A 17394-nucleotide genomic window follows, 5' to 3' on the forward strand; every position below is an offset into this window, starting at 1 on the left:
TTCTTCCCACTGACCACCAATGTAAGGGAATTCTTCCTATTGACCATAAATATAAGGGGAATTAATCCCACTGACCATCAATGTAAGAGGAATTCTTCCTATTAACCATAAATATAAGGGGAATTAATCCCACTGACCACCAATGTAAGGCGAAATCTTCCCACTGACCACCAATGCAAGGGGAAATCTTTTCACAGACTACCAATGTAAGGGGAATCCTTCCCACTGGCCATAAATATAAGCTGAATCCTTTCTTTGACCCCTGAAAAATGTACTTTAGTAGAGGTTCTCTGAGACCTGAAAGCTATTTCAAGGGTTTTTCTAAGTTGCAAAGGTTGCTCTAAACTGTCCTTCAAACGTAAGCCCCCATAATGCTTACAAACTAACTCCAGTAAATTTGCGTTTTCTTTCTTTTCTGCTAGGTTTTTATTTCTGTGTGTGGCTCCATTATGTTATTATTATAGTTGCCCTCAAATGTCCGGTTGTATCTGTAAATGCATCTACACTTTATCATATTAAATACCTGGCTCTGCATTTGATAATTATTGGTTTTGGTAATAACTTAGGACTGTGAAGGGCAGGTCCGGCTTGGAGCCCACTCACACACCTGTAGCAGATGATGAAAGTCTGAATAGGAGGGTCGCACACTGCTGGTATTAGACATGCGCAGAACAAAAGAATTAGTTTGGTTTTGATTCATTATTTACATACATTTGTTTAGTTAAATGAATTAAATTTATTTAATTAGTTTTTGGAATACATTTTGTTTATTCGAATTTGATTTGGATTTTCCAAGTTCGTTGATTTGAACTCAATCCAATCGAATTTGGAAAATCAGAATAGAATACTAATCGAATTTCATTAAAATTCGAATGAATTCCATTCAAATTAATTTTACTCGAAATTCGAGTTTCGGAAGATGGTTATATTCTTTCTGTTCTATTGCTTTTTCTAGTCTTTTCTTTTCTATTCTATTCTATCCTATAGAACATTTATTCTATTCAAAATTCGAATTTCGGAAGATGGTTATTTTCTTTGCATTAGATTCTATTGTTTTTTTCTATTCTATTCTTTTGTATTCTTTTATATTCTAATCTATTTGAAATTCGAAAGATGGTTATATTTTATTTTATTCTATTGTTTTTTTCAATTCTTTTCTGTTCTATTATTTTATATTCTAATCTATTCAAATTTATTCTATTTGAATTTTGGGAAGTAGTTATATTCTATTGTTTTTTTTCTATTTGAATTCAAATTTATTCTATTCGATTTTGAATTCATTCTATTCAAAATTCTAATTTCAGAAGATGGTTATATTCTATATTATTCTAGTCTACACCAGTTCGAATTTATTCTAATTGGAATTCGAATTTCAGAACATAGATATATTCTATTTTATTCTATTCTTCTACATTCTATTCCCTTATTTTCTATTCTATTTTATTCTCTTTTATTTTCTATTCTAGTGGCTAATCTTTTCTATTCTATTACTTTATTTTCAATTCTATTATTTTATTTTTAATTCTATTATTTCTATTATTTTATTTTTTATTCTATTCTATTCTTTTCTATTCCATTCCTTTATTTTCTATTCTATTTTATTCTTTTCAGAAATTTGTATCGAATTTGAAAATGTTTAGAATTGTGTTTACATTTGTAAACAATGTTTGTTTACATAATTGAATTTTGATTCAGAACGAAACAAACCATACATGTCTAGCTGGTACCACCCACAAGAAACTTTATTGGAGACTGCTCAGACAGAACATGGTTCTGCCATGATGTTCTCCAATAACATTTCTTCTGGAGAATACCAGCAGCGTACAACCCTTCTTTTCAACTGGCATTGAATTGTATTATACTTATGTTCAGATGTCCAGAGCCCCCCTGCTTACATCAGATGTCCAGAGCCCCCCTGCTTACATCAGATGTCCAGAACCCCCTTACATGAGATGTCCAGAGCCCCCCTTACATGAGATGTCCAGAGCCCCCCTTACATGAGATGTCCAGAGCCCCCCTTACATCAGATGTCCAGAGCCCCCCTTACATCAGATGTCCAGAGCCCTCCTTACATCAGATGTCCAGAGCACCCCTTACATCAGATGTCCAGAACCCCCTTACATCAGATGTCCAGAGCCCCCCTTACATCAGATATCCAGAGCCTCCCACTTACATCAGATGTTCAGAGCCCCCCCGCTTACATGAGATGTCCAGAGCCCCCCCGCTTACATTAGATGTTCAGAGCCCCCCGACCCCCCTTACATTAGATGTCCAGAGCCCCCCCCGCCCCCCTTACATCAGATGTTCAAAACCCCCCCTGCTTACATCAGATGTCCAGAGCCCCCCACCCCTGCTTACATCAGATGTCCAGAGCCCCCCGCCCCTCCTTACATCAGATGTCCAGAGCCCCCCCTTACATCAGATGTCAAAAGCCCACCCACTGTCAGAGGTCAAGAGTCCCCTTGCCCTGTGATGCTGCTGGGAAGAAGCTGGGGGCGGAGCTTGGAAACAAAGTGAAGGGTCTAGGGGAGATGCAGGGGAGACAAGGGGATGATGCGGCTGCACAGAGAAGCAAAGGACCTGTCGGAGGATTTCTGTCCTCCTCTCTTCTGCCGACTGCTGAGACAAGGTGGAAGCGGACATAAGGGGGGGGGGGGGTTGCCGCAGCTGCAGGGGAGATGTGAAGGTCTGGTTCGGCCCATGAGCCTTGTGTTTGACATGTGCTTTAATTGATTATATATTCTAATATTGAAAATAAACATCAAAGAGCTAGGATACAAGGCAAGGGTTGAGCAACTCATAATATAGGGTGAGTAAAGCATTACCTGCCATCTTGTCTGCTGATTGTATATCCCAGCACAGGAGCGTTGACAAAACTGATGTTCACGCCCACAAGCGGAGTTCCGTCTGATGTCATCACTTGACCACGAATGACACATGCGTGTCTGCAAAAAAGATGATAAATATTAAAATGAAAATGTAGGAAAAAGTAGTCAAAGTAGAGTTGCACTATTAATCGTTAAGAATCGTTATGGCAATTTTTTCCACGTTGCGATCTTGTCAAAGTATTTCCCCATTCTTTCTATGCAGAGAATTCTCTCTGCTCTGCTAAAGCCGACAGCCGTCAAAAGAAAGGAAGAAAAAGAAAACGGGCAGCCTGCCAAGAATCACAACATTCTTTAGCAGTGGAACTTAAGTATAAACATTGTAACAATTTGTCCTTTAGATCAAAGGAATACACTTTGGTGTAAATGAGGGAAGTTTAACACTAAACCTTTTTCTGACATTTGTTGGTTTCAAGTTAAAATCATTTTATTTTTGCTAGGAAATTACTTACCCTCAAAGATTTTATATATATATATATATATATATATATATATATATATATATATATATATATATATATATATATATATATATATATATATATATATATATATATATATATATATATATATATATATATATTTTTTTTTTCTATTAGAGACCCTAGAGAATAAAATGGTGTTATTTTATGTCACACTGTACTTGCGCAGCAGTCGTTCAAATGCAATTTTTTGGGAAAAAAACGTACACTTTAATGAATTAAAAAAAAAAATTAACCAGTAAAGTTAGCCCAATTTTTTTTTTTTGTATAATGTGAAAGATTTTATGCCGCGAGAATCGTAAGAGAATCGTGATCTTTTTTTCTAAGCAAAAAAAATCGTGATTCTCATTGTGACCAGAATCGTGCAGCTCTAAGTCAAAGGTAATCTGGAAAATAAACATTACACTCTTATAATCCAGCCCTCCATTACCTGTATCTCCAGCATATTGATGTGCCTTCAGGCATTATTTATACAGTATGAATACAGTAAGGCCCCTGCGACTCGGGACTGCAAAGTCGCATGACAAGTCGTACCCCACGATTTCCAATGAGTACCGCTCATATCTGTGCGACGTCAAAGTAGTCCCCCACTTCTTTGGTCCGACTTGAGGTCCATAGACCTCAAGAATACACAGGCATTGCTTCAAGTTGCATCAAAGTCGCGCTGCAAAGTCGCGCCACTTTCAGGTCGTACAAGTTTGAAAAGGGGGCCTTAAGTCTTGTTCACTTGAGTATTTACGGTGTGTTTATTACTCTTGTTACTCCCATTGAGAGCCCTTTAAATGTCAAGTTCCAAAGAGTTTACCAAGCTGGATCTACATTTGAGCATTTCTTTCCACTGGCCTCATATTCCACCAAAGCCAAACCTTGAGAACTTTCAAAGATGAGAACATGTGTTTGCACAGTTTCTTTTTTCCATTCAATCCAGCAGCTAAATGAAAAGAATAAATAAAAAAACTGACCGATCGCCGTACCTACACAAGCACTATGTCTACAAGCACTGATCTTTGTTGGACTTAACGAGCGAGCTCCCGGAATGGAACTTGTTCATAAGTAGGGGACTTACTGTACATCTGAAGCTGAACGCCGGAATAAGCAAACATTTCTATATACAAGAGGCACGTGTTTTCGTCCTTAAGGCTAGGTTCACACTGCTGCGAATTTTATTGCGAATTTGAGCCGCTGCGATCGCTCAAATTCGCAAGTCATTTTAATAACATTGTTTTCCATGAGTGCTGTTCACATCAATGCGTTGCGAATTTAACCTGCGTAAAAAAAGGGTCCTGTCCGAGTTTGATCCGTGTGCAATGCGAATTCAGCTCCATAGATTGCAAAATTTGCAGTAGAATCGCAAGAACACACAAAGAATTCGCAATGCAAATTTGCAACGCAATCGGATCAAAATCGCGCTAAATTCGCACTGCAGCAGTGTTAACCTAGCCTAAAGCGGAACTTCGGTCATTTTTTTCATCTTTTCATCTATTAAATCTTCTGCCCTTGTTGTTGTTGTTTTAACTTTGGATAGTAAAACATTTTTTTCTGCCAGTAAATCTCTTATACAGTTCATTTCCTGTTTGACATCATGCACAGCTTTCTCACTCTCCTGAGAGTTTGCCAGGAAGGGAGGGGGATGAGTCATAAGAGGGCCAATGAGAGCTGCAGAGCTGGAGGTGTGCTTCTATGTGTCTGTGTAAATCCAGGAAGTGAACAGGCAGCAGCTTCAGCTGCCCACAGTTAAAATGGCTGCAGCCAGACTCAGTGGAGAGAGATTTTTGCAGCATATTTGGCAAGTACAGAATCACAGTATATATGAAATAATATGCAAAGTGGTTGGAGGGAAGCTTCAGAATGGCAAAGATGTTTTTATTACAAATTATGTGAGCAGACTGCAGTTTTTTTTTTTTTTTTACGAAATTGTCGCTTTTTGGTGATCAAATACCACCAAAAGAAAGCTCTATTTGTGGGAAAAGAAGGACATACATTTTGTTTGGGTAAAGCATTGCACGATCACGCAATTGTCAGTTAAAGCGACAGTGCCGAATCGCTAAAGATGGCCTGGTCATTAAAGCGGGGTTCCACTCAAATTTTTAACTTAATCTTACCCCCATCAGTTAATTGCATAGATGTTCAAATGCTGCACAAAATTTTTTTTTATCGCTGTAATTACCTTTATATTGTACTTTATTGTGGCACTTCCTGTCTCTCCTCCCATGGGAGTAGGCGTGTTTATTGCCTTTCCCCAGCGCCGCACTGTCTCCTGGGAGCTTAGTGTCAGGCTTCCCAAGATTCAGTGCAGAAACAATGATCATGCGTGTGAACAAGCTGTGAATGAACAGCATTCACCGCATCCAGGAAATCAATGCTTGTGGGCTTCACATGCCCACAAGCAAGATGGAAACAGCCAGCATCACATTTTTAAAGTTATTCTTCAGTACCAAAACAGACAGAGGCGGAAATATTACACCCAAACTGTGAGTATTATTTTGGGATTAGCAAAGTGTCTCAATGACCTAAAAAAAAAAAAAAAAGTGGTAAATCCTTCCGGTCCTTAACCTCCCTGGCGGTTTTCCCGAGTGTGGCTCGGGGTTAAAATTCAGTACCATTAGCGGTAACCCCGAGCCACACTCGGGATCGCATTGCAGGATCCTGGGGCAGCGTTACTTACCTTGTCCCCGGGATCCTGCGATGTCCCCCGCAGTGTCCGAGGGCTCCGTCCTCCTCCGAAGCCTCTCCGTGCCAGGCTCCGTTCCCTGCGAGCGGCGCGACGCACGGGGGCGGAGCCTGGCGGCAAATTCAAAAAAATGTCAAAATCATAACACATACAGTACTGTAATCTTACAGATTACAGTACTGTATGAAATGATTTCACATCCCTTTTGTCCCCAGTGCTCTGGCCCATGCCCTGCATGCAGTTTTACATGATATACACTGTTCTTTCTGCCTGGAAACTGGAGATTGTCCATAGCAACCAAAAAGTGTCCCTTTACGTCAAAAGTGGCTTTAGACCAGCTAGAAAACAGCGATAGTAAATTAGAACACTTGCAGAATTGAGCGATAGTGAATTGTGGGGAAATTTATTTTATTACTATTTTTTTAAATTTTTTTAAATTATTTATTTTTATTTATTATATTATAATTTATGTTTTTGTGTTTCAAACTTTATCATACCCGGGATATCTACTAGACTCTGGTTTGGACAGATTTAAGTGTGTTATTGTTAAGATTTACAGACCTACAATATAAAACGCCAAATTTCCATGCAAAATAATTGTACCGCTTTCAGCACCTAAAATCCGAAAGAATCATACCGCCAGGGAGGTTAAGTGGTTACTAAACTCAATTATTTTTTTTTTTATTATTAAAATAACAAACATGTTATACTTGCCTGCTCTGCACAGTGGTATTGCTCAGAGCAGTCCCGATTCTCCTTTTCTGGGGTCCCCGGCTGTGATCTTGGCTCCTCCTCTTCTTCTGCGGGACTACCATGGGGAATGGTAGGGCCCCATGCTCCCCAGCTGTGTGTCTACGGAGCTGCAGCCCATAGACTTACACAGCGGGACTTAGGCCCCGCCCCCCACTTTGTTTGATTGACAGCAGCAAGAGCCAATGGCTCCTGCTGCTGCTCTCGAATGCAGTGCAAAGACAAAATAAGGGGAGAAGAGACGCAGCCCTGCACAGCACTGATCTCATCTCCCCTCTCTTCCCCTTTACACAGGGAAGGAGGGAACAGGGACACTGAAAACTTTTTTTTTACCTTAAAAGCGGAGGTCCGCCCACCGCTGCAAAAATTAAAAACCAGCAGCTACACATACTGCAGCTGCTGGCTTTTAACAATCGGACGCTTACCTGTCCAGGAGTCCAGCGATGTCGACACCGCAGCTGTTGGGTGCTGCCGCCATTGCGGGTAAGGGAGCCCAGCAGTGTAGCCTTACGAGGCTCCGCTCCTCTCTCCTACTGCCCCAGCGACAGGGAGAGGAGGAGGGAGCCGAGCCGTGACGTCAATATCCATGGCTGTGGCTCCCGGAAGTAGGAACAGGTATCCTGTCCCCCCCCCCCCCCCCGAAAGGTGCCAATTGTGGCACCGGAGGGGGGAGGAAACAAATGAGTGGAAGTTCCACTTTTGGGTGGAACTCCGCTTTAATGCAAGCAATGCATTAAGGTAAAAAAAAATTTTTAGGTTTAGTAACACTTTAAATCTTGGTGTGTTTTGTGTATTTCTTTCAGATCTGTGCAGCAATCCAGTGTGAAACTTTGGAGCTTCCTGTAATAAAGACCGCTCACTGCTGCTCTCTCTCCCTGTGCAGAGTCACTGGTCTTGTCTCCGCCCCTTCCTGTCGTTTTCTGCAGGCAGCCTGTAGGGGGTGGAGCCTGCTGTGCCCCCTCCCACAGCTCTGCTTAGGTTATGTTCAGCACAGTGATGATGTCACTGCTACTTTTACAAGTTATTATCTGGGGTTGCAAAGGCATTTGGAGCACACAAAGTGCCTTTATATCCTTTGTGGCTATTGAGGAATAGATTTAAATAAAAGTTTTTGCGCCGGGATTCAGTTTGAGCCAACATCCGTCGGAAAAAATCCTAGGATTTTGTTGTCGGAATGTCCGATCAATGTCCGACCGTGTGTACGGGGCATAAGAGGTAAACCAAATCCCCTAGTCTCTGTCCTTGACACCATCTGCCCGTACATTCATCATTTTAGCAGGTTGAAAAAAAAAAAAAAAAAAAAATCAGATTCCCCGATTCACACAAATTGATGTGAATGAAGGAATCACTCCAGCTGTGATATTGTGTTCTGATAGCAGAGAGACTCCCCCCCACTGTCAGAATACAATGATCAGTGCTGCTAGCTATAGCCAGTGGCACTGATCTTTCGGGGAAAACCCCACAGGCTGGTTTGTACACCAGTCGACTGACAGATCGACTGGTGTACAACCAGCCTGCTCATACATGGAGCAAATTTCGGCTGGCCCCTGCTGAACCAGCTGACTTTTCATTCATGCATGGCAGTCCTTAAAGTGACACTAAACGATATCCTTATTTTCCAAGAATAACCCATAAACATTCACTCAATGACCCTACAATTTATTTTTCAATAAATTGTTTCTTACTGTGTTTCTGTCTCCTTATAGTGTCCTCCATGAGCTCCTGAACCTCTCCTTTTCCATTTGTTTGAGATAAGCAGTGAATGTAAATGTAGTTGTGTGCACTACCCTATGCAAACTACAAGTCTACAATCCACTGTCTTCAGTCCATAGCAGCCCATGGTCCCATAGCAGCCCACGGTCCCAAAGCAGCCCACGGTCCCAAAGCAGCCCACGGTCCCAAAGCAGCCCACGGTCCCAAAGCAGCCCACGGTCCCAAAGCAGCCCACGGTCCCATAGCAGCCCACGGTCCCATAGCAGCCCACGGTCCAGTAGCAGCCCACGGTCCCATAGCAATAAATGTAAATTTAGTCGTGTGCACTACCCTATGCAAACTACAAGTCTACAATCCACTGTCCACAGTCCATAGCAGCCCACAGTCCCATAGCAGCCCACAGTCCCATAGCAGCCCACAGTCCATAGCAATAAATGTAAATGTAGTCGTGTGCACTACCCTATGCAAACTACAAATCTACAATCCACTGTCCTCAGTCCATAGCAGCCAACAGTCCCGTAGAAGCCCACAGTCCCATAGCAGCCCAAAGTCCATAGCAATAAATGTAAATGTAGTCGTGTGCACTACCCTATGCAAACTAGGTTTACCTTCAGCTATGTAGTGCAAGGGCCTGCCTGATTGCATACAAATTGAAAGAAGTGTTTAGGTTTAACCTCATATTATACGGTTTTGGTAAATCTAAAAGGAAAATTGTACAAGAAGCTTGTATAAATGTATGGCCAGCCTATGCCTTTGAGTGTCAACTCACCCCACCATGAGCTTGGAGCAGCGAATAGCACTGGCACCATGCCAATCAAGGTAACAATCCAAGTTTATTCTAATATATATATAAATAAATAACACACCCAATAGACATAGGGGTGGATTTATTAAAGGCAAATAGACTGTACAATCTGCAAGCACAGTTGCTCCTGAGCTTAGTAAATAAAGTGAAGCTTTGTCTTTAGTAGATCCACCCCAAAGTGTCTATTGGATTTACCATCAGTTATGTCCGTATAAGCAGCGTGTTATGCGCCAACTACATCTGCAAGTAATAATCCCATGGAAGGGTGACCAGGAATACAGTTTATGAAAAATGTAATTGTTTGTACACTGCAGACCACCCTGTTTCCGTCTCTTCGCCATCTCCCTCATCTTATCCTTGATCTGCGACAGGCTTTTATTTATTAACACAGCGAGGAATAATTCAGAATGTCATCTGGGACAGCTCAGAGAAAGAAGTCTACCTGCCTCTCCCACAGGAAGGCCGAGCCTTGCATTATTCACAGCGCCTGTAAAGAAAGCCGCGGAGCGCCATTCTCAGATCACTCCGATAAGAGGAGCCTCAGATGAGAACACATGAATACAAAACTCAGCAAGGGCACTGATAACCGAGCTTCAAATCGACACATAAATGTCCATCGTTCATGGCAGCAGAGGTGTCACCGTAGAGGGGAAGAGTCATTTTGTTGTCAGAGCCAATATTCTGCGCCAGGAAGAGGTGACATGTCTGCGGCATGAGTCGCGTCTTTAAATCGCGGGGTCAACGTGCCTTTAATAAGCAATTCCCACTCATACATTTGCTACTTACAGAATGAGCGATGACTTGCGGGGACCTCCGAGAGGGCAAGCTTCTGTTCCTGGACCCCCCAGACAATAAATTGACCTTTCTAGGGGGAAAGATGACCCTGACAGCATGCTAACAGGGATTGTATTCATTTAGTCACCCGTACCCTTCAAGAATTCTTGGCAATGAAAAAAAAAAAAAAAAAAGATTAATCTAAAAAGGAAGCCTTAGATCACCTAGGCCTTCCAGTGTTCCAGCATTAAAGTAGATGTAAGCCCTCAGTGATGACACTTAGTATGCTAAAGCACTGCACATCATAAACATGTCAATGGTGAGGCTGCATTCAGAGGCTGCATTCATGGCAATGGTGAGGCTGCATTTATGGCAATGGTGTGCAAAGTGCAATTTTGAGAATAAAATACTGTATTTATCAGCATATAACACGCACATTCATTTTAAGAGGGAATTTTGAGTAAAAAAACTTACATTTTGAATAAGGGACTTTGAAGCAAAATAAGGGTCAGTGCCCATCTGCAGCCTCACCATTGCCATCAATGCAGCCTGATCAATGCCCATCTGCAGCCTCACAAGTGCCATCAATGCAGCCTCATCAGTCCACATCAATGCAGCAGCCTCACTATTGCCATCAATGCAGCAGCTTCACTATTGCCATCAATGCAGCAGCCTCGCCATTGCCATCAATGCAGCAGCCTCACCATTGCCATCAATGCAGCAGCCTCACCATTGCCATCAATGCAGCAGCCTCACCATTGCCATCAATGAAGCAGCCTCACCATTGCCATCAATGAAGCAGCCTCACCATTGCCATCAATGAAGCAGCCTCACCATTGCCATCAATGAAGCAGCCTCACCATTGCCATCAATGAAGCAGCCTCACCATTGCCATCAATGAAGCAGCCTCACCATTGCCATCAAAGCAGCAGCCTCACCATTGCCATCAATGCAGCAGCCTCACCATTGCCATCAATGCAGCAGCCTCACCATTGCCATCAATGCAGCAGCCTCACCATTGCCATCAATGCAGCAGCCTCACCATTGCCATCAATGCAGCAGCCTCACCATTGCCATCAATGCAGCAGCCTCACCATTGCCATCAATGAAGCAGCCTCACCATTGCCATCAATGCAGCAGCCTCACCATTGCCATCAATGCAGCAGCCTCACCATTGCCATCAATGCAGCAGCCTCACCATTGCCATCAATGCAGCAGCCTCACCATTGCCATCAATGCAGCAGCCTCACCATTGCCATCAATGCAGCAGCCTCACCATTGCCATCAATGCAGCAGCCTCACCATTGCCATCAATGCAGCAGCCTCACCATTGCCATCAATGCAGCAGCCTCACCATTGCCATCAATGCAGCAGCCTCACCATTGCCATCAATGCAGCAGCCTCACCATTGCCATCAATGCAGCACACTTACCATTGTCATCAATGCAGCCTGATCGATGCCCATCTGCAGCCTAGAGGGGTCAGGGAGGGGGGCAGGACGAGCACCGACAGATTGCATACAGTGAGACTCTCCTATGATAGACAGAACAGTGGTCCAATGGCGGCCCAGGAGACGGGACTTCCTATTACAGAGGCCGCCAAGTAACCAGGAGATTCTCCTGTATGTAATCTGACGGCGCTCATCCCGCCCCCCTCCCTGTCCTCTCCGATGCAGCTAAAAAAGAAGTATTGGCGTATAACACACACACGCTATTTGCACCCAATTTTCATGGTGAAAAAGCGAGTGTTATATACGCCAATAAACACAGTACTTGTTTTCATCTTGCTTTCAAACCTTGTTGTACTTCAGTGCTGCTGATCCCCTACAGCCTCTATACAGCCAATTCCTTCCAATATGCACTTTAGTGATGGTTGCATGAAATAATGATGGCTGCTAACATGTGTCCATTTTTGAATCTCGATCAAAATAGGGTAGATGGCACTGGAGAGGTTAGGATATATCTTGGAAGGAGGAAAGGAGGGAGGCGCACCTAAGTGTAGTATTAAAACATGGTTGAATGCACAAGCGTCCAGATGGTGTAAGGAGGCTGAGTTGGAACGTTGCAACCAAACAGGAAGTGCAGGGGATCCAAGCTGCCTGGCATGGACCAGCACAGGAGGAAATGGCGCCACCCGGTGGGCAGGCCTCGAAAGCAAAGGAGGACTGAAACTAGGCTTAGGTGCGCCTCCCTCCTTTTCTACTTCTTCCAATTTCTCACAGAGTTTCAGGATATGCTCTGGGGATAGCTGGCACCTGAACTTTTATCTGCATCATAGTTGTCATGGACAAACATATACCCTTACCAAGGACTATTATAACAATTCTTGATTGTCCATTGGTAAAAGGTCTATAAACAATTAATCCATAAAGTCCATATAAAGATGGCTATGCAACATCAGTGGCAGCACCCAATAGAGCGAAGTAGTAGTAGTAGTAGTGGCTTCATGGAGATGACCTCGGGAAAAACCTCTAACATCTTGCCCCAGATTATCAGATAAGCCTACTTGCTTTTTATATTTGTAAGCTTTTTGGATTCTCATGCTCCACTTAGTCTGGTGCCCCTGTGTGTTCCCTTTTTGATCCAACTATGAACAGGCTGATTGTACCCAAGTCGATCCAGCGACCTGTAGGCGGTACAGTGGGCTGGGCCTGCGCTAAAACCACACAGAGGCCGAGTGACTCAAACTATGTTTTGCCGAAAAATTCAACAAGGTACAACTAGGCCAGGCGGGTGAGCACAACCATCCGGAGCCACTGACGAAGTCTGTATCAACGATACTTTAGCTTGACTTGCTGCTGGCAGCTTCAGCAACAAGGAGTGGGAATGGGGCCTGGCCGGTCTGACCCAACTGGGAGGCCTCCTAAGCAGAGAGTAGAACATGTCCCTGTGCTGTCCCTACTCCTTCGGAAACCTCTCCCTAACACTAGATACTGTCCCTGAGAGATGGGGAACCCATCCCTATGCTAACCACTTGCAGAATGTGCACCAAGTCAGGGGGGGATTGCATAGGGTTGCCAGAACCTGTGTAATTCATACGTGTTGGGGTTTAAAGGGATGAGGTGGCAACCCTAGGGACATGCCTTAAATAAGCAAGGTCCTCAGCCAAGATGGCTATAGGTGTCATGCAGGGCACCAGCATCCAATTGGACAGCTGATCTGCTGATGACCCAGGATGTCATATAGAGGAATCGAGTTCCTCTCAATCTCCTTCCCTTCTGCGTTGCCTTTCAAGTCAGGCGCCACCTACAGAGGGGAGTACAGACTGCACCTGCCTAAAGATCGACTTTGGTACAACCAGCCTGTGGTATTTTGATTACTGCCCGCAGCCTTAGCAGATAGAAGTAATCATTGTATTCTGCCAGACGGGAAGGCTCACTGTGAATTGACGAATCCAAGGCAGGGGTGTCCAAACTTTTTTCAAATAGGGCCAGATTTGATGAAGTGAACATGCGTGAGGGCCGACCATTTGGCCTGACATTCTTTGAAACATTAAAATTAAATGCAAATTAACTAATACACTGCCCAACAAGAATTCTCTTGCCTTTGTGGCTGTGTGTGGTGAAGAGTCTAAGGATAAGCTCGGGCGTGTTATTTGGATATATCGTATTTATCGGCGTATAAAACGCACCTTCACTTTAAAAGGGAGGTCTCAGGAAAAAACTTAAATTTGAAATTATTATTAGCAAAATAAGGGTCAGTGCCCATCTGCAGCCTCACCATTGCCATGAATGCAGCCTCACCATTGCCATAAATGCAGCCCCACCATTGCCATGAATGCAACCGCACCATTGCCATGAATGCAACCTCACCATTGCCACGAATGCAACCTCACCATTGCCATGAATGCAACCTCACCATTGCCATGAATGCAACCTCACCATTGCCATGAATGCAACCTCACCATTGCCATGAATGCAGCTTCTGAATTCAGCCTCCCCAATGCCATGAATGCAGCCTCACCATTGCTATGAATGCAGCCTCACCATTGCTATGAATGCAGCCTCACCATTGCTATGAATGCAGCCTCACCATTGCTATGAATGCAGCCTCACCATTGCCATGAATGCAGCTTCTGAATTCAGCCTCCCCAATGCCATGAATGCAGCCTCACCATTGCTATGAATGCAGCCTCACCATTGCTATGAATGCAGCCTCACCATTGCTATGAATGCAGCCTCACCATTGCTATGAATGCAGCCTCACCATTGCTATGAATGCAGCCTCACCATTGCCTTGAATGCAGCCTCACCATTGCCTTGAATGCAGCCTCACCATTGCCTTGAATGCAGCCTCACCATTGCCTTGAATGCAGCCTCACCATTGCCTTGAATGCAGCCTCACCATTGCCTTGAATGCAGCCTCACCTTTGCCATAAATGCAGCCTCACCATTGCCATAAATGCAGCCTCACCATTGCCATAAATGCAGCCTCAATATTGCCATAAATGCAGCCTCAATATTGCCATAAATGCAGCCTCAATATTGCCATGAATGCAGCCTCACCATTGCCATGAATGCAGCCTCTGAATGCAGCCTCACCATTGCCATTAATGCAACCTCACCACTGCCATGAATGCAGCCTCACCATTGCCATGAATGCAGCCTCACCATTGCCATGAATGCAGCCTCACCATTGCCATGAATGCAGCCTCTGAATTCAGCCTCCCCAATGCCATGAATGTATCCTCCCCATTGTCATGAATGCAGCCTCACCACTGACATAATTGCAGCCTCACCACTGCCATAAATTCAGCCTCACCACTGCCATGAATGCAGCCTCTGAATGCAGCCTCACCATTGCCATCAGTGCAGCCTGATCCATGCTCATCTGCAGCCTCAGAGGGGACAGGGAGGGGGGCGGGATGAGTGCCATCAGATTACATACAGGAGAATGTCCTGTTTAATCGGTGGCCTCTTTAATACAAACTCCCGCCTCCTATGATAGACAGAACAGTCGTCTAATGTCAGCCCAGGAGACGGGATTTCCCATTACAGAGGCCGCCGAGTAAACAGGAGATTCTCCTGTATGTAATATGATGGCGCTCATCCCCTTCTCTCCCTGTCCCCTCCGAGGAACGATAAATACGGTATCAGGGATTGATTGGGTGGCCACAAAAGATAGACATATATATATATATATATATATATATATATATATACACACACACATATACATACACAGACACACACACAAATTACCAGTGAGCCGTATTAAACTGGAACAGGGGCCGCAATTGGCCCGCAGGCCGGACTTTGGACATGCCTGATCTGAGGCTTACCATACAAGTCTTTAATCTTGATTTACTAAAGACAATTAGACTGCACTTTGAAGCGAAGTAGCTCACAGTGTGCAGTGAAATCAGAGTAAGTCATTTCAATACGGGAGAGGAAGCGGTACAAAATGTGCAAGACTGAAGGAAAGGCCGGAGTCCAATTTGAACAAAATTCTGCTGCTGGATTTATTTAGGGAGCTGAAAACTGTGTTTTGCACTCAGTAGACATTCCTCTTGGTTCAGCTGATATACTGTCAGATATAACACTGCTTAAGTACATAAAGGTCTCTCGTCATATACTACATCCGCAAACCAAGGAGCATAAACTAGATTCATTTTGTCCAATGCGCAGACTTTCCTAGCTGGAAACGAAAAAAAAAAAAAATTAAACAGCGTACAACATAAAACTGCCTTCCGACTTCATATTCGGAAGGGTGAGGACATGGAAAACTGAGTTTTATTGCTGCACTTGTTATGCTCTCATTTTATTTATAAAAAGAAAAGTACATTTCGCCCTCAGGTTAAAATAGAATATATTATTGTAGTGGAGCCATTTACCTCCTGCCACTGTTTTCTGCCGCTCGCGTCGTGCGGCGGATTTAGCAAAACAAAAGCATGAAAAAAGCTGCACCCCCTCGACAAATGGCGATATTTTTATACATGCACAAAACCAATATGTTTTATTTATTTTTTAGCTGCTCCCTGACCAGCGGATAATCCCAATTATTCCATTTTCACATCAGGGGCCGATTCCGATTAAATACGTTGGAAATCTTGCCGAGTGGGAGGCGGTCATAAGTAGGACACCGGTTGTAAAATCAAATAATGAAAAAAAAAAAAAAGTCCCTTTCTTTTCTTACTTTGTTTAACAGCTTAAGGGAAACTTGTTTGTTCACTTGGAAGAAAAATAACCACCAAGGGCATACATTTCTTTAGCTCAGAGGTGTGTGCTACATTAAAGGGCTTCTCTTGTTCATCTGTAGATGTATCCGACTTCTTTTGATAACGGCAAAGTACCCTGAACTATTCACATCAATTCCAGATCCTGAAGGAGCTTAAAATCCAAGGCCAGTGCCACACTCGCTAAACTCTCATCTGCTCTTACAGTGAAACTCACTCGCTGGTTGGACAAGGAAGGGGTCGCTGGTCGGGTGAAAAAGGGGTCGCTGGTCCGGTGAAAAAGGGGTCGCTGGTCCGGTGAAAAAGGGGTCGCTGGTCCGGTGAAAAAGGGGTCGCTGGCCGGGCAAAAAAGGGGTTCGCTGGCAGGGCGAAAAAGGGGTCGCTGGCCGGGCGAAAAAGGGGTCGCTGGTCCGGGCAAAAAAGGGGTTCGCTGGCCGGGCAAAAAAGGGGTTCGCTGGCCGGGCAAAAAAGGGGTTCGCTGGCCGGGCGAAAAAGGGGTTCGCTGGCAGGGCGAAAAAGGGGTCGCTGGCCGGGCGAAAAAGGGGTCGCTGGCCAGGCGAAAAAGGGGTCGCTGGCCAGGCGGAAAAGGGGTAGCTGGTCCGGTGAAAAAGGGGTCGCTGGCCGGGCGAAAAAGGGGGTCGCTGGCTGGACAAGGAAGGTGCCTCTGGCCGGACAAGGAAGGTGACACTGGCCGGACAAGGAAGGTGACACTGGCCGGACAAAGAAGGTGACACTGGCCGGACAAAGAAGGTGACACCGGCCGGACAAAGAAGGTGCTACTGGCTGGACAAAGAAGGTGCTACTGGCCAGGTGACCAAGGTGCTGCTGGCCAGGTGACCAAGGTGCTGCTGGCCAGGTGACCAAGGTGTTGCTGGCCAGGTGACCAAGGTGTTGCTGGCCAGGTGACCAAGGTGTTGCTGGCCAGGTGACCAAGGTGTTGCTGGCCAGGTGACCAAGGTGTTGCTGGCCAGGTGACCAAGGTGTTGCTGGCCAGGTGACCAAGGTGTTGCTGGCCAGGTGACCAAGGTGTTGCTGGCCAGGTGACCAAGGTGTTGCTGGCCAGGTGAGGAAGGTGTTGCTAGCAGATGAAAAAGGTGTCACTAGCTGGACAAGGATGGTCGCTGGTCAGACAAGGAAGGT

The 17394-nt window shown here is 44.5% G+C and overlaps 1 protein-coding gene across 1 annotated transcript in view; it reads right to left on the reverse strand.

Moving 5' to 3' along the window:
* The window catches only part of TENM4 (teneurin transmembrane protein 4), a gene marked incomplete in the record, with an annotated part of 1986086 nt that overhangs the window by 92935 nt on the left and 1875757 nt on the right, over positions 1–17394 (reverse strand). The window contains 1 exon segment of the mRNA XM_073612821.1: positions 2826–2945. Coding sequence (XP_073468922.1) covers positions 2826–2945 — 120 coding nt within the window.

Source organism: Aquarana catesbeiana, linkage group LG02 (assembly GCF_042186555.1).
Source record: "Aquarana catesbeiana isolate 2022-GZ linkage group LG02, ASM4218655v1, whole genome shotgun sequence".
Lineage (NCBI taxonomy): Eukaryota > Metazoa > Chordata > Amphibia > Anura > Ranidae > Aquarana > Aquarana catesbeiana.